Source organism: Wyeomyia smithii, chromosome 3 (assembly GCF_029784165.1).
Source record: "Wyeomyia smithii strain HCP4-BCI-WySm-NY-G18 chromosome 3, ASM2978416v1, whole genome shotgun sequence".
Classification (NCBI taxonomy): Eukaryota; Metazoa; Arthropoda; class Insecta; order Diptera; family Culicidae; genus Wyeomyia; species Wyeomyia smithii.
In genome coordinates, this window is record NC_073696.1 from 256,459,733 (window position 1) to 256,483,034 (window position 23,302).

Sequence of the window (23,302 nt, forward strand, 5' to 3'; positions counted from 1 at the left end):
CTGGTACAGAAAGGTGTCCCTTAAACCTAACCGTTTGTGTCCTGTTCGTCAAATAAGATTCAATCCATTTAAGTAGGCCTGACTCAAATCCCAGTTTTTTTAATTTGAACATAAGCATGGAAATATCTACTCTGTCAAAAGCTTTACTAAAATCCGTGTATAGAGTTTCCACGAAGTTGCCTCTGTCCATAGACGCAAGAGAGAAATCAACAAATTCAAGTAAGTTGGTAGCCGTAGACCTCCCTTTGTAAAAACCATGTTGGTTACACGTTATGCGATTCTTTACCTGATTAAATATTTTTTGGTTTACGATAGCTTCAAAAAGTTTGGGAATACATGATATTATTGCAATGCCACGATAATTTTTGATGTCAGATCTCTTACCTGACTTGAAAATCGGTATAAGAAAAGATTTTTTCCAGACTGATGGAAACTGTCCGGACGTAAGGGATAAGTTGAAAAGCCAAAACAAGGGTTTTACGAAGGCAGGAGCAAGATTTTTCATGAGTGAGGGTGGAATTCCATCTGGACCTGGACCTTTTGAAGCGTCCAGTTCTTTTAGTGTTGCGAGGATTTCTTGAACAGTTATTTGCTTAATAGATACGTTATTTATTTGTTCATGCAAGTGCGAGAAATATTCAAAGTCCCTGACTTCGTCGCTATTTTTATAAACGGTTTGAAAAAAAACTCGCAAACTTGTTGCAGATTTGCTTTGAGTCAGTACTGGCAAAGTCTTCATATTGCATGCGAGATTGGAAGTTATTAGACTTCGTTTTATCGTTTGCAAATTTAAAAAACTGTTTTGGGTCTGATTTAATGTTATTTTCCACCCTTGTGTTGTGGTTCTCATACGCAATAGATATTTTAGTATTCAGTTCATCACAAATGTTCAAATATTTGTCCAAATTTCTTTGGTCTTTAAGTTTTTTGTGAGTTTTATGAGCTTTTTGTTTCCTATTCTTTAAATTTTTGATTTCTCTTGTGAAGCAAATGGGATCTTTTGAGCTAACCGTTTTCTTTTTTGATTTTGGTACAGTTGAGTCTAAAACACTATACAGTGATGATAAAAAATTATCAACCGCTTTGTTCATATCTATTTCATTTTTTAGAAGTGATTGCCAGTCGATGTCAGTTAATTTACGATTGATTAGTTCAAAGTTTGCTTTAGTGAAGTCATATTTATATTCAGGATGATGATCAGAGGGTCGTGATCTCTCGGTATCAATCATTAGCGAGTACTCAATTGCAGTATGAAATTTTTCATTTTTCAATAGGGGATATTCTGCTTTGTCAACACTAAAATCTTCCGTGCAATTGGTGAATAAAAAGTCTAAAAAACAGTTTTGCTCATTCCGGATTGAGTTTACCTGATTTAATCCAAGTTGACTAAAACCGTCAAAAATAAATTGCAGAGTTTCGTTTTCTCCTACTACAGGAAGTAAAAGCGATTCATTATCATCGTTTACAATAAAATCAGCATCATTTTGATTGAAATCTCCATATATATGAATTTTTGAGTTAGTGTGGGACTCATCATTCACTAATTCTACCGTCCTTAAAAAATTTTCATATGATTGCTTTTTGGCAAAGTGGGGTGAAAAGTAAACAGATACGAAAATATGGATTTCACCCTTCAACAGAGCTTTAACCCAGACATCTTCAAATTCGGCATGTTTCTGGGTTATGATTTGCTCAGAATCATGCTGAACCCCAACAGCTACAAGCACTCCTCCACCTGATTTCTTATCAGATAGTGATAAATCACGATCGCTCCTGAACACATTAAAGGAACTGTTGAAAACTTCTTCACTTTTAATATCTTCGTTCCAGTTCGTTTCCGTTGCTAAGATGATTGAGTATGAACATCCACTTATTCTGTTATTAATGTGATTAATTTTGAGTGCACTGCGCATCCTGTTGAAATTCTGATCATAAATCAATACTTCATTGACTACTGGCGTTGTTTTTTCTTTCTCTGAGCGTCACTGATTTTGAAAACACGAATGCTTACAATAACATCCATCACACGGGAAACTTGCTGATCTAAAATTATTGTTATTGTTATAGTTGTGGCTGCCAGCCAAATGGTAAGGACACGATACAGCTGAAGAGGTCGCGGGAGTCGTTAAGTTGAGCGGGCTCGTTGAAACGGTAGGCATGAAAGATGATTGTGACTCATTATTCGCTGGGTACGGATTAAGTATTTCGCCTCGTTGAAAAGAGATATGCTAGAGATTAGGTGGGGGTCGAGAAAATTTATCCTTCGCTGCAGCAAGAAGCACACGGTCTGGTGGTAGTTGGTTGTAGTAGCTGTTGTTAAGATTCCTGTTAAGATTGAGGTAACGATTCGGGATTTGATTGTTGTTATTATTGATGCTGTTATTGTTGTTGTTGGAGTTGTTAATGTTGCGGTTGTTGTAGATGTTATTATTGCGATTGAAGTTCTTATTGTTGCGGTTCTGGTGGTTGTTGTTGCTGCGGTTGTTGTAGATGTTATTGTTGTGATTGTAGTTGTTATTGTTGCGGTTCTGGTGGTTGTTATTGCTGCGGTGGTTGTAGATGTTATTGTTGCGATTGTAATTGTCATTGTTGTTCAGGTGGTTGTTATTGTTGCGGTTGTTGTAATTGTTACCATTGCGGTTGTTGTTGTTAGTATTGTTGTTGTAAGCCTGTTGTCGTCGATTCCTCCTTCTTCTGGCTGCATCTGCATTCTTCAACTGTACCAAACGACGCCTTTTACGTTCATCATAATCTATCCAATCCGCTTTCCAAACTTTTTTGGAACCTAGAAACCGCCAACCTGAATTATTGGCGTTATCCAAATTAAGTTCTGTTGCCAAACTTGGAATTGGGGGAGCGGCAACACTCGCTGACTTAGATCTTAGTTCTTCGATGCAGGATGACAGAGTTTTAAGTTCATCTACAATGTTTATCTCTAACGGACTGGTTTGTATTGAACAGCTGGTTGCTGTTTCTACAAACAGCTGTCCTAACTGAGAAAGTTCGTTATTTATGCTGGTCAGCGATTCCGTTAATTCGTTCCGAAGTTCGTTCCGAAGTTCGTTCTTGAATTCCGAAAAAGCAATGTTAACGAGCTGCGTCAGGTGATTTTTAAGTGTAGGCATAACACCAGCCACACTGTTGGCTTTGATGTTTGACGTTAGCGCTTGGTTTATTTGTATAAGTGACTTGTCGATACCCTCTAGAGTTTCTGGAATTGTGCTTGGTTGTTCGAGTTGGGTCACAAGTCGATGAATCACCTCTGTATTATCATCAATCAATTTCGTCAGCTTGTTCTGCTGTTTGGTCAACGTGTTCAATTCAAACGATGCCGTTACTAAAAGTTGGCAGGAATCGCAGCACGGTAGCAAAAATGCAGTTGGATCTACGGCTGGTTTATCTTGTTTGTCTTGTTTGTCTTTTTTAACGATACGCAGAGAACTTCTGCTTTTAGCAACTACTTCGGGGGGGCACGATACTCCCACACAGGAGGCATGGAATTTTCGATTACACCCTCCAACACACGACCAGAACACTTCGGCACCGGAGTCTTTCGCGCAGACTTCGCAAATTTGATTCATTTTTACCGACACAAAAACACAACAAGCAAAATGAAAACTAAGCGAAAAACAATAATTTGATTTAAATTCGCGCGTGGATAGGAGCTAACAACAAACACGTCCAACTTGGTTGACGACTGACTGATTTACTCATAGCATAACAATTTTCCCGCATGTTGGTGGACGCCTTACTAATTGTCCAACCGATTGTGGTAAAAACGAAGAAAATGCATCGCAAATCAATAACACAAACCACTTTTTAGGCTCAATAACCCTTCCGCATAAATTTACGAGAAGATCGGAGTTAAATATGTATATTTTACAACAGAAAAAAGCCGATTTCGCTGAAACTTTTCACAATTGTTTCGTTTTGCTAAAGAGGTCATTTTATAACATCAGTTCTTCAGGTAGACTCGCGACTGCTGCTTCAAAAGGGCCAATTCAAAATGGTGACTGATTGGTGAAAATTTCTATATCAGAAAAACGGCTTGTTTCATTGAAATGGTGTCGCCAGCAAAGTTTTAGGTAGTATGATTGCGGTTTTAGAAAAAATTAATACACTGTAGAAAAAAAATTCTGTGCCAAATTTTACAAATTGTCACAAAATAATGAATTTCTCAGAAAATACTTGTTTTAAAAATCTAATTTTTGACAATAGTAATACATACTATCTGTCAAAATGTCAAAATGTCAAACCTCGGTCCACTTCTGTTTTCAATATTCATTAATGAGCTGTTAGTTCTACTGCCGCCGGGATGTCAGCTCGTCTACGTGGATAATGTCAAATAATACATAACTGTGGAATACATCGAAGATTGTTATGTGGTCCAACAATGGATCAACATTTTCGAAGGATTGTGTTCGAGAAATCTATTAACGAAAAGCATCAATAAATGCAATGCAATAACGTCTATCTAAAACTAATTAAGAGTAATGTTTGATTCTGGACTCCCATTCCACCTCTACGACAACCTAATTACTAAAGCTTACAGAAAGTTCGGATTCATATTTAAAGTATCCAACGAATTTTGCGATTCTCATTGTATTTGTCTTTGTACTGTGCCTTAGTGTTCTCGATTCTAGAGTCCAAGGCAGTTGTGTGGTGCCCATATAAGCACACTTGGAAAAACAGATTATATTGAACCCGTACATAAGAATTTCGTTGACCCTTTCACGCTCATGGTGACTCTAAAGCACCAAGAATTATAATCATCATATCTTGACATAAATTGGTTTGTTGTGCTTACGATTGTTCCATAAACTTTCATATGCTGCTTCAGAGCATCACTGGGTATTTTCTTCAAAATACTACAGTTGACAGTAGTAGTAAGTGCTCAGCTTGAATTTTCACGTGAAGCTATAAATTTTAATGATAAACCTTGTGAGCGGGAGAGGATTAAATACGCTCTTCGTCGTTTGCCGTAGTGAAATACAGCGAACTTGCCACCAAACGAACACCGGTGCAACCTAGTGGGTCTGAATACACTAGAGCGCAAGAGACTCAGGCTGATTCCGTCGGGAAAATACCGATAAAAGACACTGATTGTGACACAACTTAATTTGATTACTCTCGAAGCCCGTCGCACGAAATACGGTCGCCACGAGCCGATCCATTTTATGGCTTCCAACTTTAATGAGATGCGCACTTCTACAATTTCAACTCCTCTAATGCGGCATTTCAACGCAAACTTCTGAACACAGAGAGCGAAAACTGAAATGACGAGAATCTAACAAAACAAACTAGCCAGGATCATTGATATTACATCTAGTAATACAGTCATCCCAGTATTATGGGTCAACCAGTATTATGGGTCAGTCTACACTTTGTATTGGTTTCTAACATATTTCAATAACTTTCAATGGTCAAATTTAAGTTGAGTGAACGTGAACAACGTTTACCAAACTTAAATTTGACTATTACATGTTATTGGCATACGTTAGAAACCAATACAAAGTCCATTGGCCCATAATACTGGGATGACTGTAGTGATAGGTTTATACTGGCGTTCGTTTTTTTCTTGTGTTAATAAAACAAATTCTGGAAACCGGAATTTTTTTTTAATTAAAGCAGCGCAATTTGGTCTCATGAAACACTTTACTAAAGTTTCAATTTTAGTAACTATTCCAAATCTAATTCCATCCCGAATTCCAGTTCCAAAGTTAATGTCAGTCCAACCCTAATTTCCGGCCACTCGCATTTCAATCACATACTCCATTCTAAATCCCAATCCCAATCCCTGTCTCAATTCCAATCCCAATCCTGATCCTAGTCCCAATCTCAGTCCCAATTTCTCTGGGAAACGCTTTCCATAGTTTTGGCAAACCTACTATTTGTTAGAAATCTGCATAATAACTGAACATAATTTGTGTTACATTCTTTCCGTCGTAAAATTTACTTGTTGAAGTATTATTAGCAAATAATGAAGCTCGAATTTCCCATTTACTTTTATCGTTGTTAAGAAAAAGTTTGGATAGAAGATAAAAGTATATAAAAACATAATCTAAAATCAATGATCAGATAATCGTATTAAGGTGCAAGATTGTTGTTCACAATTACACATATTTTTAAACAAGGGAAAATTCATAGCTTCAAAAGTGAAGTGGAAATTCAATCGGTCGCAGCACAGCATCCCCTAAGTGGTCGCTGTGATGAGATTTCAGTGAAAAAATACTCCAACCCTACAGCGTGTCTGACCTTAACCGCACAATTGACCCTGTTTGTGGCCACACCGGCCGTCAACGTTTAGTCCGGCATGTCGACGCGTAAAATCTGCGTGTTTTCAGTCCAACATAAACCGCTGGACAGACCGACGTTAAAGGATGGATAGATGCGAAACCTGCTCTTTGGCTACGAAACTGGTACGCACATGAGGCCGGAAGGTCCACCGCTGGTTTGGGCTTGACAGGTATACACGACAACGATTGGCGGACGGTTCTAGAGCATTGCAGGGGTCAGTACGCTAGAGGTGAGAGGAACGCTAGCTCAATGATAATTTAGAATGCGTCACCTGGGTTTATTTTACGCCATACCTCTCCCTTCGCGAGCATGAAATGACAAAAATGGTCGTTTGCAAAGTGGTCAATTTTCTAGACCACGGCGTTCTACTATTTTCCATATCGATGCAAACCTGATGGTACGTACTTGCTGTCCGGCGTGGCGGTGTTTAATGTTGCAAATCTGTTTAGCCGAACGAGCGCTTCTGAGCTAAACGGCTCTGAAACGAGATAACGTAATCAATTTAGATCGTTCTAGTCAATTGCGGCTTGTCGTTCTCGAACCGAAGCGCCGTGAACGCGTTACACGCATTCCATGTAAATTGAATTTGGAGCGAAGGTAGAGACAGGACATTTTGAGGGCATGCAAAATCAATGCGAACAGAAAATAATTAATCTAATTGGCTGTGGAAATTCACGATGTAATATTTCGTGAAATAACGACATCGTTATTGGAGTTAGAAATCGGAAATTAAACCTGGAGCGCGCTACACAATTACCCGGAAAGCAAGCAATAGTTATTGGGCATAGCTCCAATCCAAATTACTTGGTACTGAGGAACGACACGACCTGTTTGAAAATGGAATTTTGAATATTCTAAAAAACAAACTGTTTTCAACTATATTTCCGATACACACATGTGCTTTCTTTTTAATTATTCATAGGTCATAGATTATGGCAACACTTTATGGTTGTTTCAACTATGTTGTTTAAAAGAAAAATATTCAGTTTACCAAAACTGAGTACGTGTAATATATTCCTGAAACTAGTGCTTTGAAAAAGGAGGGGAATAATTTTTTTCTTGATGGTTCGATCGAAAAAAAAACCACTAACATTTTGTATTGCTTTATATAAATGATTGTAGATATTCCCGTATCTTCAAAGAATAGACAGTTGACTGAAGTAAAACAAGTTCCAAACCTTGAACAACCCTTGTTATTTAGTGCTATTTATCATCACATACGCTGATGCTTCCCGTTTCATTAAAAAAGTGCCGTTATCTTATTCATGAATCGCTCAGTGGTGAATAGTGTAAACAGCAGCTCAGTCGCTCATTTTTCACTGTGAAATAATCAAATCGAATGTTATTCCACACGGAAATCAACGCTTAAGTTCGATGGCATGTGCAATTGCGCCACCTGTATGTGAGTTAAATGTTTTTTATTGCTTCGACCACTTTTTGTGAGTTGCATACTGGTGAGAAAATCGTCAATAAGTGATTTCCTAACTATCTCTCTTACACTTTTATATCTCAAGTCGATACTAGTCTTTACCGCATAACTCAATCGCGATAAAAGAGATTTGCTAAACGTGTAACCCCCCAACGACGCCGATCGCAAATTCAGTTGACACGCACCGGCTTGTTATCACAAAATCAGTCCTTTTCCGTCCTGAACCCCACGGCCCAAACCTCATCTGTCACTCGTATCCATCCATCATTCACGCACATTTGCGACACCTTCAGAGGAAAAAAATTGTGCATCCAATGCACGGTCACACGCCCCGCTAAGGCGCTACGGCAATTAGCGGAACCAATGAAAAATCCGCAGGTTTGCCTTAATGACCATATACTTTGCATGGTCTCGTGTTGTCGTCCTCGCAATGAAACCGCCCGCTCTCCGGTGATGATGGCTTGTTAAACTTGAACCACTTGTCGACACCAGTAGATGAATTCATTATATCGGAAAGTGCGTCGCTTTTGGACATGTTTTGCACTAACTAATGACGCGCTGGCGTCGTCGTGGCGTATGCTAAGGAGCGAAGGGTCAAGGGCCCTGTTGCATGTCCAGAAACGGCTAATCGACACTTTTTTCTCTCCTTCCGCAGTCTAGTCTCACCATACTTCAAGCGATCGTACGACGACATCTCGGTTCGGACATTCCGAACGTTTGGGATCTCTCGCGGAATGTTAGCTTCATCCTGCAGAATGGCCACGCTACCGTTACTTATCCACGGCCAAACCTACCGAACATTGCCGAGATCGCATGCATCCACTGTAAACCGGCTGGACCGTTGCCAAAGGATCTGGAAGATTTCATCTCCGGTGCGGGCGAATCCGGCTTCATCTATGTATCGATGGGATCTTCCGTCAAAGCAGCCAACATGCCGGATCAACTGCGCCAGCTGCTAATACAGACCTTTGCTCGTCTTCCGTATCGCGTGCTATGGAAGTACGAGTCCAGTTCATCGATCAAAGATCTCCCGTCGAACGTAAAACTCGGCCGCTGGCTGCCACAGCAGGATATTCTAGGACACCGGAAGCTGCGTGCTTTCGTCACACATGGAGGTCTTCTGAGTATGTTTGAAACCGTCTATCACGGCGTGCCGGTGGTCACGATGCCAGTATTCTGCGACCACGACTCGAACGCAGCCAAGGCGGAAGCTGACGGGTACGCGCTACAGCTGGATCTGACAACACTAACCAGCGAACAGTTGGTGCGTGCCATCCATCGGGTGATACACGACCCCAAATATCGGAATGGTGCTAAGTATGTTCCTCCTCAGTTCTAGATGTTGGAATATTGAGGGAATTGGAATTTATTTTTTCTTTATTTTAGACGTCGTCAGATGCTACTTAAAGACCAAAGAACGACTCCGCTAGAGACGGCCATCTACTGGACGGAGTATGTGCTGCGGCACAACGGTGCCTACCACCTGCAGACGCCGGCGAGGAATTTGACGTAAGTGTAGAACATTGTACGCCCCTCAATCCTTAAAAATTTACCTAAGTAAAGGATGCTTTCTGATTCTTTATAAAATGATAGAAATGACCTAATCAGGTATACTAAAGTTGGACTAACAAGCTATTTTAGTTTAGCTTTGTTTTATTGCAAATATAGGTCATGTTTTTTCTGTTGAGGCCGTCTAACCTGGACAAGGGAAAGCAGGGGATACGCTCATGTCCATTCTTGTCGGGGATAATGATAATTTCCACGTGACACTTTTTTTTCAAAAAATGGAAATCTGCCTTAAAATACAATGCCTTATAACATAAATAATAAACATGTTTTGGTTTCTAGAGTCGTTGTCAGCTACATTTTAGCCCATGAGAATGTTTCAAAAATTTCAGGGAAAATATGTTTTTGTTTCTTTTCTCTAATAAGCACAGATATTCCTTTGTTTTTTAGGCTTATTTGAAATCAATTTTTATGAAGGGTTAACACTCTTTGAGACACTTTCAACTAAGCCGAGAGCTAAATTTGGAATCAGTTTTGTCATTGGTCTCATCCGACTATTTAATTCTGCTTCGCGTTTTTCTTTTATTTAGAAGCGTCCTTCAATCATAAGCCTGAATTTGAATCATTTCTCTCTTGGCCTTTTGCTGTCATTAGGCTAACTTGATTAATTTGAACCAAATTTTAGATAATTTTCGTCTCAACCGTCTTTTAAAAGTAGTATTCATTTGTTGGACTGAATTTTGAACATTTTTTTTTGCTTAGAAAAGGTTGAGGCCGGTTCAAGGAAAGTGTATAATTCCTTTTATCATTGATTTTTCTTACCTTCGATGCGTTTATATTATTGTTTTTAGCTTTTTGAGGTAAATAAATATATATTTTTTTTAAATAGCTTTCAGAGCATGACGATTTTTTTTTTTTTGGATATTCCTCTTTTCCTGAGAACTTGTTGAACTGAATTTTAAATAATTTATTTTACTTTCTGTTCTGGTTTCAGGATTGCTTCCCAGAGCATTTTCTTGCAGTTTTAGTTGAATCTAATGTATTTGTTTTTTTTTTTTTTTTTTTTTTTCTAACAGTATTCTACAGAACCATTTAGCCATATTGAACTAACTGTTATATCCTTTTCATTTTTGGTCTCTTATTCGATTTCTTCGAGCTGTTTACAACGTTATTAAAAATAAACTTTTGTTTTGGCCATTTCATGGTTTTTGTTTAGATTTTATGAATTTTGAGCTTAGTTTTGGCTTTTTTCTGTTTGGGCTCCTATTTTGTTTCACTACAAGTCGGTTTAGAGTGGTGTTTGGAGCTTATTGTGTTGATTTTCTCGCGTTTAGAAGTGTTTAAAATCATTCAACGCATGATTTAAGCACAGACGTAACACTGGAACCTAGCTCCATCGTCACAAAAAACGATCATTTCAAATTCCAAATCGAATAACAGTCGTCGCGCGACCGAGACCGATTGATCACTATACGACAGACCTGCAGATTTTGAGATTTTTTTAATTTTAGGGTTCGAGGAGGGTTAAGGTTCGAGGCTTTGAAATTTTTTAAATTCTTGAACAATGCTTTTGGAATTTGAGGATTCTAGATTTTTGGGTTCAAGGATTTCAAAATTTTAGGATTTAGAGATCTTAGAGTTTTGAGTATTTAGGATAATGTTAAAGTCTTGGGATTTACATTTCTAAGAACTTTTATGTATCAGGATTGCAGGATTAAAGGGTTTAATGATTTACCGTTTTTAAAATTTAAAATTGTAATACTTTGGGATTTTGGAGTACGTATTATGATTTTGGGATTTAGGGATTGTAGATACTTAATATTTAGAAATAGGAAGATTTTGAGATTCTGGGGTTTTGGGATTTTCAGATTTCACAATTCAAAAATTTTATGAATCTAGGATTACTGGATTATAGAATTCCAGAATTTTAGAGTTTTGCGTTTCACAGATTTAAGAATTTTGAGATTTCAAGATTTCTGGATTGGAGTTAAAGAAATTAAAATTTTTGAGATTGGAGATTTTAACACTTTAGAATTATAGGATTATGATTTTTGGAATTTGAGGATTTTAGAAATTTAAGTGTTGAAATTTCAGGACATTAGGATTTTGAGATCTTGAGATCCCAGCATGTCAGGTTTTTGGGATTGAAGGAATTTAGGATTTTGAATTATAGGATTATGGGAATTCTAAATCATAGATCATAGATTATGGGAATTCTAAATCAATAGATCACTATTTTAAGATTTTTAGATTTTAGAATTTCAGGATTCTAGGATCTTGGGATTTAACAATTTCCGGATTTTTGACTTTCGGGACTTACAGATCTAAGAGTTTTGAGATTTTTGGATTGCAGGATAAAACTTTTTTGAACTTTTAGATTTAAATGCTTTAAGATTAGAGGGGAGTACTATGATTTTGGAGTTTCATGATTCTAGAATTTTATGTTTTGGGATTTCTAGATTTTAGACTTTTGGAATCCTAGGCTTTCAGAATTTGAGAATTTTTGGATTAGATTTAAAGCTTTGGAATTTCAAAACTTGTGGTTCGGAAACTTTGTATGAGATTTTAGAATTTTGGGATTTTAGAGTTTTGGTATTACCAGATGTAAGGATTTTGAGATTTCAGGATTATAGGATTAATGGGTTTTACCCCGCCTTTGGACGGGCTACGGTGAATTACTATGAATCATTATAAATATTGTGTAGGTATGTATTTATCGAAAATCTATAGTCATTTTACTGAAGCCCGTATAAAGGCGGCTTCGGGCACTAGTGGGTCAAGGATTTAAAATGATCGAATTTTACATCAATACTTTAGGATTAAGGGATTTTGGGATTCAAGGGTATTATGACTTAAGGATTAGAAGAATTCAGAATGTCAAATTTTGGGATTATATTATTTAAGAATTCTGAGATCTCAGGATTTCTGAATTTTAGGATTTAGGGATTGGAGGGTATTAAGATTGTGGAATTTTATGATTTTCAGATTTTATAGTTTAAGGATTTTAAGAATTTTGGAATTTTAGGATTTTTGGACTTTATTTCAGGATTTGTATGATAGGGGCTCAGGGATTAAAAATTTTTGAGGTTTTATTTTATGATTCTGGGATTTCAATTTAAGGGGTTTGAGATTACGATTTCGAAATTCGAGAATTTTAAAGAAATGAACTTTGAGGATTCAAGGATTTTGAATTTTAGTGTCTTAAAGTTTGGTATTCACAGATCTGAGGAGCGCAGAATTAGAGGATTTAAAATTTCTTCAGAATTCTAAAATTTAAGTTTTCCAGAATTTTAGGATCTTATGGTTTTGGCATTCACAGATCTAAGGATTTGAGAAGGAGAGCTCCGTAGCCGCAAGGTTACAGAGTCCGCATTGGTAAGCGGGTGATCGTGGGTTTGAAAGCTATTTGGTTGTCAAAGGACTGGCTCCCCACCACGTACCCTTCCTTCAATCTGAATTTTACCATACCCCTGTTTACTCTCCTTCCAACAAAAATACTTAAGTTCCTATTCAAATAAAACTGGTGTGAATAACGTACGAAAGTTCTCTCTAGGGAATTGTAATAAGGTGATATTGTTAGGATGGACAGAGGCTCAGTATATTAACTAGAACAGTAAGCTTGAAACGGAAAGGTAAAAAAATCTTACACACAAGCACGGATATGAATGATAAGCGTATCACTTACTTCAATAGTGATACTGCCAACAATATGAAGTGCGGAATACAGAAAACACCTGGGCAATATCACAATAGATCTAATCTCTGGTCCTGCGGAGATATCACCAACTACGCTAGGCCCCCCTGCCAGTTAAGTAACTTTGGAATGTATGATTTTGGGATTTCAAGATTTAGGAATTTCAAGATTTTATAATTTTACGTTTTGGATTTTCATTTTTTAGGGTATTAGGATTTCAGAATTTTAAAATTTTGAAATTTATAGAACTAACGATTTTGAGACTTTTGGATTGCAGGACTAAAGGGCTTAAGAACTAAAAATTTTTGAAACTTCATTTTCTTAGAAATTAAGGAATTAGAATTAGGAAATTTTTATGTATTCTGACTTTGGAATTACTGTATTCTGAAATTTTAGGTTTTTGGATTTTAAAATTTTAGGATTTTTAGAATCTTAGAATTTCAAGATTTTACGTTTTCGGGATTGCATGAATTCGAGTGCTAAAATTATTATAAGTTATAATTAGAGATTTTAGAATTTTCAGATTTTAGAATTTTGAGATTTCAGGATATTGTGATTTTAGGATTTTGGAATCTTATGATCTTAGAGTTTTGGATTACAGATTTACACATCTAAGCAGTTTGAGATTTTAGAATCGTACGATTAAAGGGTTTAGGGGTTCAAAACTTTTGAAATTACTTTTGGATAAAAGGACTTTGGGGTGTCATGATTTTGAGATTTAACCCTCTAGTGTCCAAAGCCGCCTTTTGGCGGGCTTCTGTCAAACCTTTAAAAAGCTTCAGTAAATACTCAACAATACATACTTAAAAAGTGTTTATAATAATTCCTAGTGGTTTTACCGAAGCCCATCCAGAAAAAAACTTGGGCACTAGAGGGTTAAGAATTGAATGAAATTTCGAATCAAAATTTCAGGATTGAGAGATCGTAGGATTTCAGAATTTTAGGATTTTGGTACTGAAGAATTTTAGGCTTTTGAGATTTAAGAATTTCACTTTTTGCATTTGAGTACTAAAATAATTGTAAGTAGAAATTTGAAACATTGTGATTGTCAAATTTTGGGATTTCAAATGTTTGGGACTACAGATTTTGAGATTTCAAGATCGCAGGATTATAGAGTGTGAAGCTTCGAAGTTTTCGGAATTTGTGATTTGAATACTTTAGGATGAAGAGATGGTTTAAGGATTTGCGGATTTCAGAATTTAAAATTTTGGGGTTTCAAGACTTTGAGATTTGGGGATTTTAGAATTTCAGAATTTTACAATTTTGGGATTGTGCTTGAATTTACAGAGCAGAAAAATATTGCAGAAAAGAATCTGACTGATACTATTTTGTTGAGTCGTTAGAGTTCCGAACGAGGCTACGACATTGTATGAATTTTTTTTTTGTTTATCTCCAAAGATAAGAAAATAAGGTTTCTGAGTTCATCGAAAATGTTACTCTCCCTAATTTTTGATAACATAACAAAAGCCTTTTATCATACCGTTTTGACTCGAACTTCAAACAGTATCAAACTTCGAACACTTCAGAATAAAAATCACATTATTATAGCTGGAGTAACCAAAAGTATGATTACCATATACCATTCCGTTCCTCAGAATGTCCTTTACCCAGTGATGTATAGCTCTTTACTGTAGGACAATTGGTGTAGGGAACCAGCAGCCGTTGAAGGAAATGACAGTCAGTGTTGAGAGGGTTTGCCTATTTATCTCTTAGTGATTACATAGAAGTGTTCGGAATTTGAATCAAAGCCGAGTTCCGAATTCTCGTTAATTTCATAAACAAACATGTTTGAATCTATATGAATAGCACTTGATTGCAACAAAAATAGAACAATCAACCTTTAAGATCGACGAGGAAATTCATTTTTCGTTGGTTTTTCGTATAAGAAGTTACATCATAGCTTAAGTTTTCGAAATTAGATGCAGTAGGGTATGTAACAACTCGTAGAAGAATGTCCTTCTCTGGAGTATTGCTATCAAGCTATATAACCTAATTTCCCCCTAAAATTCGGCTTCTGCACCATCGTGAATTGTAGGATTTTATGATTCTACGGTTTTGATAGTTCAAGATTCCAAGTTTTTGGAATTCCATGATTTTGGGATTGCAGGGTTAGAGTTTTAGGAGCTCGGGATTTAATGCTTCTCATTATATAAAGTTTTTGGTTTTTTAGGTTCCTAGGACTAAAATATTTTAGAATTTGAAGGTTTTTTAAATTATGACTTCAGTTTTATTATTCAAGAAATTTATTTGACACGGCTCAATAATCTAAAATTTTCACGGAGCCAGTTTCCTTCGTTGCGGTGGCCTGCAGCATTCCGATTGTTTTTTTGGGATTTTATAATTTTGAGGTCTTACAATTTGAAGATTTTTGGATTTTTTGATTTTAGGATTTTGGGATTTTAAGATCATATGATTTTAGTTTAGTTGCATTGCATTTGAAACTACTCTCTACCTTCCTACTCAATTATTATTTGATTTTTAAATGAAAGCACCTTCAATAGTATTTATTTAACATACAAGCAAAATTACTTATGATTCACCTTGTTTTCACAAAATCCTCAAGTATGAACACAACTTAGCAAGACGCGACGCGTTACGAGACACAACACTTATCGTTCTTATATAAAATAAATATATCTATCAAATCTACTTTAAAGGTCGACCGGTTTCAAGCCACGTGTTTTTCAATTCTTAGATACCCGTGTCCCCGAACACCGTTTTGTGAATTTTGAACCTTATGTTGATATGTAAACAGCACTCAAAAGTAATAATTTCCGTTTGTTTGAATAAACAATAAATTTAACCATATAAGAATTCAGCGAAAGATACGTAAATATAGCGATTATCGAGCCAAATTTGTCTGCTAGTGGATTAGTTATCAGCGTCACTAAATTGTTGGTTATCGGTACCCACCACTAGAAATAAGGGTTCCAGAAATTCAGGATCTTTAAATCTAAGGATTTTAGGATTTTGGAATTTTTAAAAATTTGTGTTTTCAGGATCTCAAGAATGTAGAATCTGATTCACTTAAGAATTTACCATTCCAGGTTTTAAAGTTCAGTATTGTAAGATTTTAGGAATTTGAGATTTTGAGAGTTCAACGCCCCTAGATTTATGTTAGATGTTAAGATTTTGAGTTTCAAGTATAATTTGAGATTTAGAAAGTAATGCAAAAAATACTGCATTTTGTTTTTCTAAATTGGATAATGCATGTAAACCAAAACTTGAATTAAAAAGAAATACTAGCGAACCTGCCTATTACAGAGTAGCATACAAATACCTTATTATTTTGTTACATCAAGATCAACGAAAAATTATAATGAGTTTACATCACATGCCTTCCCATCCATCCTCCCACTAGAGAGCCGTAACGCAATTATGACAGGATAATAATCTTCATTTTTCGTCGTTTCAGTTTCTTCTCCTACTACTGCCTAGATGTGATCTGTTTCTTCCTGGCGGCGGCCTACCTATTGCGTCTGGTCATCCGACGGGTGCTGAAACCGCAAATCATTCAACTGACCAAGGAAAAGATTCACTAGCAGCTCTTCAACCACCGGATACGATACGTAGCTACTGTATAAGATAGTCAAGATAGCTTACGAGTCAAGAAGCCCCAATCCAAACGTCCGAAACTTTACACCAAAAGCAACCTTGTGAGTGAGAGTGTGTGCAGCGGTAAGAGTACCGAGGGACGATAAAAACCGACTTTTCGGTTGATATATTTTATTACATGCAAAAACTGTTGGATATTTGTAACCAACTGGAGCGTAGCCTCCGTTTCGTAGAACACTGTTTTATACAACCGTCAATTTTGCGTCTCCATCGTTGCAAAAAAATCAGTAAAATAACTTTTCAGACGATGAATAATTTAGTACTACTAAAAATCGAAACAGCTGCGGTGACATGAAAATTCCTCCACCGAAGGTAAAAACTGCTTCGACCAAAAAAAAAGCTATCCGAGAGCCATGCGAACCGGTCACGTAAAACCAACAGCATCTTGTAACAAATTGAATCAGGTACTGATTCTATGTAACGAGTGACGAAGCACACCGGAAGTTTGCTCTCGTCCAGCAATGCAAACCATTTTTCGGTCAACCAAAATACCACCCAACTGGGAGATGAAACCCATTCCATCAGGTGACAAAGTGTTTTTCCAAGAGCCAGGAACAAAAAAAAAAGAGAATAGGAGATATGAATTTTTTCATTGTTATCGTTCTTCGAACTAAAATCGGGTACTCAGTTCAACTGGTGGTGCTTTTCATGTTGAAAAAAAAAACTGTTTCTTTTACTATCAAAACTTGCTCAAGCTTATCAAAGAAACCGTAAAGTAAAAACAAATCGTCTGCCGACCATAAACGATGCAGTACACCAAATTGTGATACGAAGAAAAAAAAAGCAATTTCATCACATGCAATCTAGTTCGAGTATAAGGTTCTTTTTAAACTGTATAGTTGATAGGGCTAGAAAGTGTGGGTTTTTTTCTGGTTTTTAGTCTATTTCATAGAAAATGATGGGTAGTCCGTAAGGAGCCGTAGAATCGCTAATTTATTTGATCCCCCAGTCAGAAAGTAACATTGTGCGTCCTATAGAGCAGTAAATCATTGTACAATACACCTTCTTAGGTCTGTTCCGTGTTTTTAACAATGTTTTCGAGCTAGTGTAGGTTTTTCAAGCGTGTGTGTGTACATACGATGATCGGTATGCTTAGTAGTGAACAGAAAACTGTAAATATTAGATAAATAAAAGTAATGAAATGAAAGCTGCGGATTTTTTTTTTACACTTCGTTCGCATTGGACGATTTCGTTCGTGAAACAGACCTAACAAAATCAAATGTAATGTAATGTAATATATTGGTGCTTATTACGGGAGTCACTTCACGGTGAAATATATTTCACTCTCACGCTCACTTCACTTTTTTAGACCTATTCCCGATTCCACCTCAAGTGAGGTTACAAAAATTACCTCCGTAGACTGAGATTGACAGTGAAGTGAAATTGAGAAGAGTACAAGTGAAATGAAATTGTTTCCCAGCTCAAAAATATCCAAGTCCCAGAAAGTCGTTTTTTCCCGTTTTTTTTAGATAACACCAGATCTTGACGTGTTCTGCATTTCTAAGACATTCGGCATCAAAAAAAATGTTTTTTCGGTATCGCAAATTTGCTGAACTAGTTTGCATTTTTTTCATCGGGCAAAAAAAATGAAAATTTGACCGCTTTAAGGCACGGATCAAATTTTGATTCGCTTCGTTATTAAAGAATAAATCCAATATTTACCATTAGATCACAAATCAATCAACTTTAAGACTTATGGCATTTCCGTTGAATCTTTTCACCGTTCAAAATAGTCGTGAAATAATTCCACGCGAATCGTCGCTTTTCCCGTTCTCATTTCACTGATATGACACTCATAATAACCCAGATTCAGCGGCAGATGTCACTTTGCGACGTTTTTCTCACTTACGTGAGTCCCGTAATTGCATTTTGTTCACTTCACTCTGATTTCACCGTGAAGTGACTCCCGTAATAAGCAACATTGGCTATAAGTGAAATTTCTTTGTGACTCACGAGAAAAATTTTACTAATTTCGTACTAATTTTGTTCTCATTCGATCATCGTTCGATCGATTTCACTTCGGTCTATACATATTTGGTATCTTGAAACCATTTGACTAAGTTTTGACGAAGCTAGAGAAATTTTAAGAAAAATATAAATTTCCCTGGACGTTTAAGAATTAACTATGACAGGCAGAGCTGCGAAATTTCGAAACTACAAAATGAATATCGCACAACAGCAATTTCATTCTCTCGGATTGAGAATGATATTGAGTGCCACCTGTGTCAATTCTCATTGAAAATCATGTTAGTAAAAAAAATGATATTGTCTAGAAACATGTTGAATATATTTGATCTGAGCCAATCCAATGCATAAAGCCGATGAAGTAAATGAGCATCTACAAACACATGAACATCGCTAAAACACCACAGCGCGTGCGAAATCGCAGTAGTCAGTATTACCACTGTTAACCGATTGAACCTAAGGGTCCATCCACATACCACGTGAACAGCTTGGGGATTGGAAAGAATTTATATGAGCATTTGTCCACGTGATAAAAATGATATCGCGTAAAATTTATCTTGGAGGCATCTCCGAAGATACTATGAGCAAAAATCACACTTTAAGCTTAACTCCACGCAAAATCATTTCTCATCTGTGACGTCGAGCACCCCTCGGCGTCCAACAGTGCCCAATAGATACGGGCGCATTTCGGGCAACAATGCAGGATGTGATTATCAAGAGACGTCATTGTTAGTGACGAGGCAGAATTGAACGATCAATCGAACAAGTGAAGCTAGTGCTGGAGAGCGTTTTCTTAAAGTGCATATTCATTTATATGGCAAGCTTATATTGATTTTAAGATTAGGTAGATACAGTGGATTAGAAAGGGTAACCTAGTTTAACCGTGAGTAGATTACTCGGTTCATTATAAAATGTTATAAAACTATATAATTATAAAACTTATTCTAGAATATTCATCTAACCTAAAATTACAATTCACATTGTCGAAATTAGTACGGAGGAGAAACTGTAAAATTGTAAGCTTACATATTAGTCTAAAACAATTATCTACATGGCTAAAATAAATTAAATTTCAGTTAAAGCTGATCCAACTTGAACGGCGTTTACAAACGGGTCTGCAAGAGAAAACAGTTTCAACATCATCCTTAAGCAAGTTTGCAATAGCAGCATGCTGTAGCAGTGTTGCTGGAAAAATTCAATGGTGAGCCGTTCGTCAGATATTTATTCAGTTTGGGGTGAATAACTTTTTCTACGAGCATCGTAGCGCCTTACGGTCTTCAGAAGAGTTTTTTCCAGCATACGATGGTACCAACCTGTTACTGTCGTATGCAAAATGAAGGTAAGGTGTTCTGCTGTGCCTGAAAGTTGGCTCGTACGCAGCTCCCGTTTCCTAATGCCGCGTACCTCTAAAAGCCATACTCCACTCGCTACCGTGTGACGAACAAGTATGAAGCTGGATTTTCTACACACGCAGTCTCTTGTATCGAGTTGAGCGTAGATTTTTGCCATGAAGGCGTTGTCACGCAATCTAGAGAAAGAGAAAGGAAACCAAATACTTTGCTGAATCAGGATATGTAGGCAGTGGAATTTAATCCGTCCATGTTATTGTTATCTGTGCTCGGGAACAAAAACAATAGCGAGGAAAATGTATGGGAAAGCTTGACCTTGGAACTTTTCACCTATTTTCACCATTGAGCAGTAAAGCAACAATGTTAAACATTATATCAAACTACTGTCACACATTTCATCTATCCACCGATAAATGACTAAGATGCATTGAGTCGTTCGCTTGCTATAAGCGTTTGAAATCTGACGCAACCTTTACCAGTTTCATTTTCAATTTTACAAAATGTAATTTAGAATAGAAAACAAAGACGTAGCCTACTTCAAAAAACTGGCTTTTTACCTAATAATTTTAATAAATTTCATTGTGATAAATTGGTGGTTGGAGAGGTTTAGGGTCGTCGTACCACATAGTTCATTTGTTGATGGAGGGCAGGTATTCCTTAGACCACCGCACCCACATACGATCTTACAGGAATTGCGACCTCTTGTACGAGTCCCGCTGAGACTCGGCGAGCTCCTCCTACTTATCGAGTAGGACGTCGGTATCTCGGACGGTTCCTCGTAAGAAGTGGTTGGGAGTTATGGCTTCCGTACTCGCGGACTCTTCTGGCATGTAGGTAAACGGATGCATATGGGTCATTCCATACGAAGTGTACATGCCACTTGGACACGACCATCACAGATTTTGTTCAAAGTTGGGAGAATTATTCATCTACTGTCTCTTTGGAAAAATCCCAATTTTGGTGTCGATTGGAATACCCCCCGCTCTCCAGGACCCCCCTCTTTATTGCAAAGTCGCGCAATTTTTGTCAAAAATCTCTTTTTTCTTCTTCTTACAATTCATAGACGTAAGATGTCCGAAAAATACTGATAGATGATTTTTGAAGAAAATAAACCAAGGAATCCAGAAAAAATATAAGTTTCGACCGGAAGTGATGCCAGATAAACTATTTTTGGATTTGAAAACTGAATTTACATTTTTCGGCAAATGCAGCCATTTTATTTTAAATTTGATAATTTCATCGTGTTCCTTGGAAATTTTCACATAAGAAACAACTATCATCCCGAGGTAATGACACCCGAAAAATAGTGATAGTGGGTTTAGAACGAAATTCAAGGGTAAAGTACCAGACCTTGCCAGGATCGGTTTCATCGAACTCTTCTTGTGTAACCGAGTGCGCGTATCCTTTCTGTTGATACTCAACGATTTGTCGGCGAACCTTTTCATGCAGCGCAGGATTTTTCTCCAACTTCCGTTCTAACTGTTCATCGGGAAGCTATCCGGGAAGATGACATCGTTCACTTTCCAGAGGAGGCTGGTTTCAAACCGGTCGCCAACTCTCTTCGTCTCACAGCCCGTTCGTCCTTTTTCGAATTTCTTTTCGCCGCTACCACAGATTCTTCCAGAGCATACTGCGTTTTCAGAAGATCGTGGATGGCTTCGTTCGTGACGATATCGTGGAATCCTAGCAGTCCATTGGCAGGCTTCGGGCATATCTTCTTCGGCCCGACGACGGACCACCACAGTTTACAGCGGACCGCAATTGGGTCACCCGGTTCACCCAGCTTAACCTGCAGTGGAGCAATGGCATCGATGTTGTCGATTCCAATCAGCAGACCAAGACCAGGGCTTCGGAGTAGGACACTATGTGAAGACTCGTCAGATGCTCATACTGTTTTCCTGCTTCGGAAGACGCAGACTTTCGACAGTGTTAACGGAATTCAGCAGCAACTTTTCTCACCCAGTCATGTTTGATGTCCATATGTTAATCCGTTCGGAACCCTTTTCTTCACGAGTTATGTCTGCCGTCCAGGTCATGGTCAACCGCTCAGGAACTCCAACGATTCCCAATCGATTCATCAGGGACTTCTCAATCAGTGTAATCGAGGCGCCCTCGTCCAAAAAGGCCAGCGTGGTTACTGTCTTCGATTCAAAGTGAAGCTTCAACGGAATCTTTCGGAAAAATAATGATGTCTGCTGTCTGAATAAGCGCTGCAATCACCGTGTCCGCCGGATGGAGTGACGGACTATGTTGTTCTTGGCACTCACCGATATTGCAGCGAATTTTGAACTTACAGGTTGTGTTGCCGTGGTCGATCCGCGTAAGACAGCTCGCGAAAATCTTCACAAATTCGCAGGCGGTGATCGGTCCGCCGGCATGCTTTGTATGATTTCGGCTTCACCTTCTCTGTGGACCTACTCGGCTTACTGTTCACGATTCCGTGGTTAAGCCTTGCTTTCTCCTCCCCCTTGATCGTTTTAAAGCGGACCCATTCACGTTTGTCGCCGGCTAGGAGTTCATTCACCAAATCTTAGATCAATATTGAATTGACCAGGTGTTGCTGCAAATATGCTGCCTCCAAATGCTCACAAAGCTGTTCTATTGCATTTTCGAACGAGATGAACTTTGCCAGTTTCAGCATGCTGCTGCCCCAACTTGTTTTGAAACTGGCTGTCAACTTGTTCACGATTCTTCTTCGGGGTACTAGACGATGATCCATCCACGTTTTGATCTGCTTGATGGTCCACGAAATCGCTCTCCGAATCTTCACATTCGTCTTGCTCACCAGCTCCAATTCCACTTGCAGACGCGACTTCCTGTTTATTCGGCATCTTCGGTTTTTGGTTTAGTTTTAACGAGCCAGTAATTGGTGGCTTTTCGGCAGTCACATTGGAAACTGAAACCGGAAAATACAATCCCAGTTCTCGGGCATTCTCATCCATAATATTTACTCCCTCTTCATACTCGTCACGAATACACTTCATTCGCCGGAGGTAATTTGCTTTGTCCGCTGGAGCACGATTCAGCATATTTTTTCTCTGCATCCAATTCCTGCTCTTTTAATTCCTGTTCCTGCTGCACCTGTTTTTCCTTCAGATTCGATTTAAACTGCATCTCCCTTTCCTTTAGGATCCTCTCCATATCCAATACCTCCAATCTCTTCCAATGCTCCTCTTCTATAGCCAATAACTTCTGTACCAGTGTAGGAACCGTTTCTGACTTCTTTTTCATGGCATCTGTTTGTTTCTGATACTTTTTGGCCGCCTTTTGGTAAGCGATCTCCTTGCAGAACCACCATTTTTCCTTCTTAACGGCTTCCGTCCAGTTATCACACGAATCGCATCCTACGATTGGCTCATTCTCCGTTGAGGTAGTTTTACAGGCCGCACAGGGCGTTAGCGTAAGATCCAGCTCCTCCTGATTGGAGGGATTTGAGATTAGATTAGT

General features: G+C 37.9%; 1 protein-coding gene across 4 annotated transcripts in view; it reads left to right on the top strand.

The window, feature by feature from the left end:
* Positions 1–17,651, top strand: part of LOC129729567 (UDP-glucosyltransferase 2) — a 121,357-nt gene extending 103,706 nt beyond the window's left edge. For all 4 annotated transcript variants that reach the window (XM_055688233.1, XM_055688235.1, XM_055688234.1 and 1 more), the window contains 3 exons: positions 8,382–9,043; positions 9,113–9,235; positions 16,342–17,651. In XM_055688233.1, the coding sequence (XP_055544208.1) occupies positions 8,382–9,043; positions 9,113–9,235; positions 16,342–16,468 (912 nt within the window). In that variant the 3' untranslated portion in view covers positions 16,469–17,651. The remainder of the gene's footprint in view (positions 1–8,381; positions 9,044–9,112; positions 9,236–16,341) is intronic.
* The last annotated feature ends 5,651 nt before the right edge of the window (positions 17,652–23,302 follow it).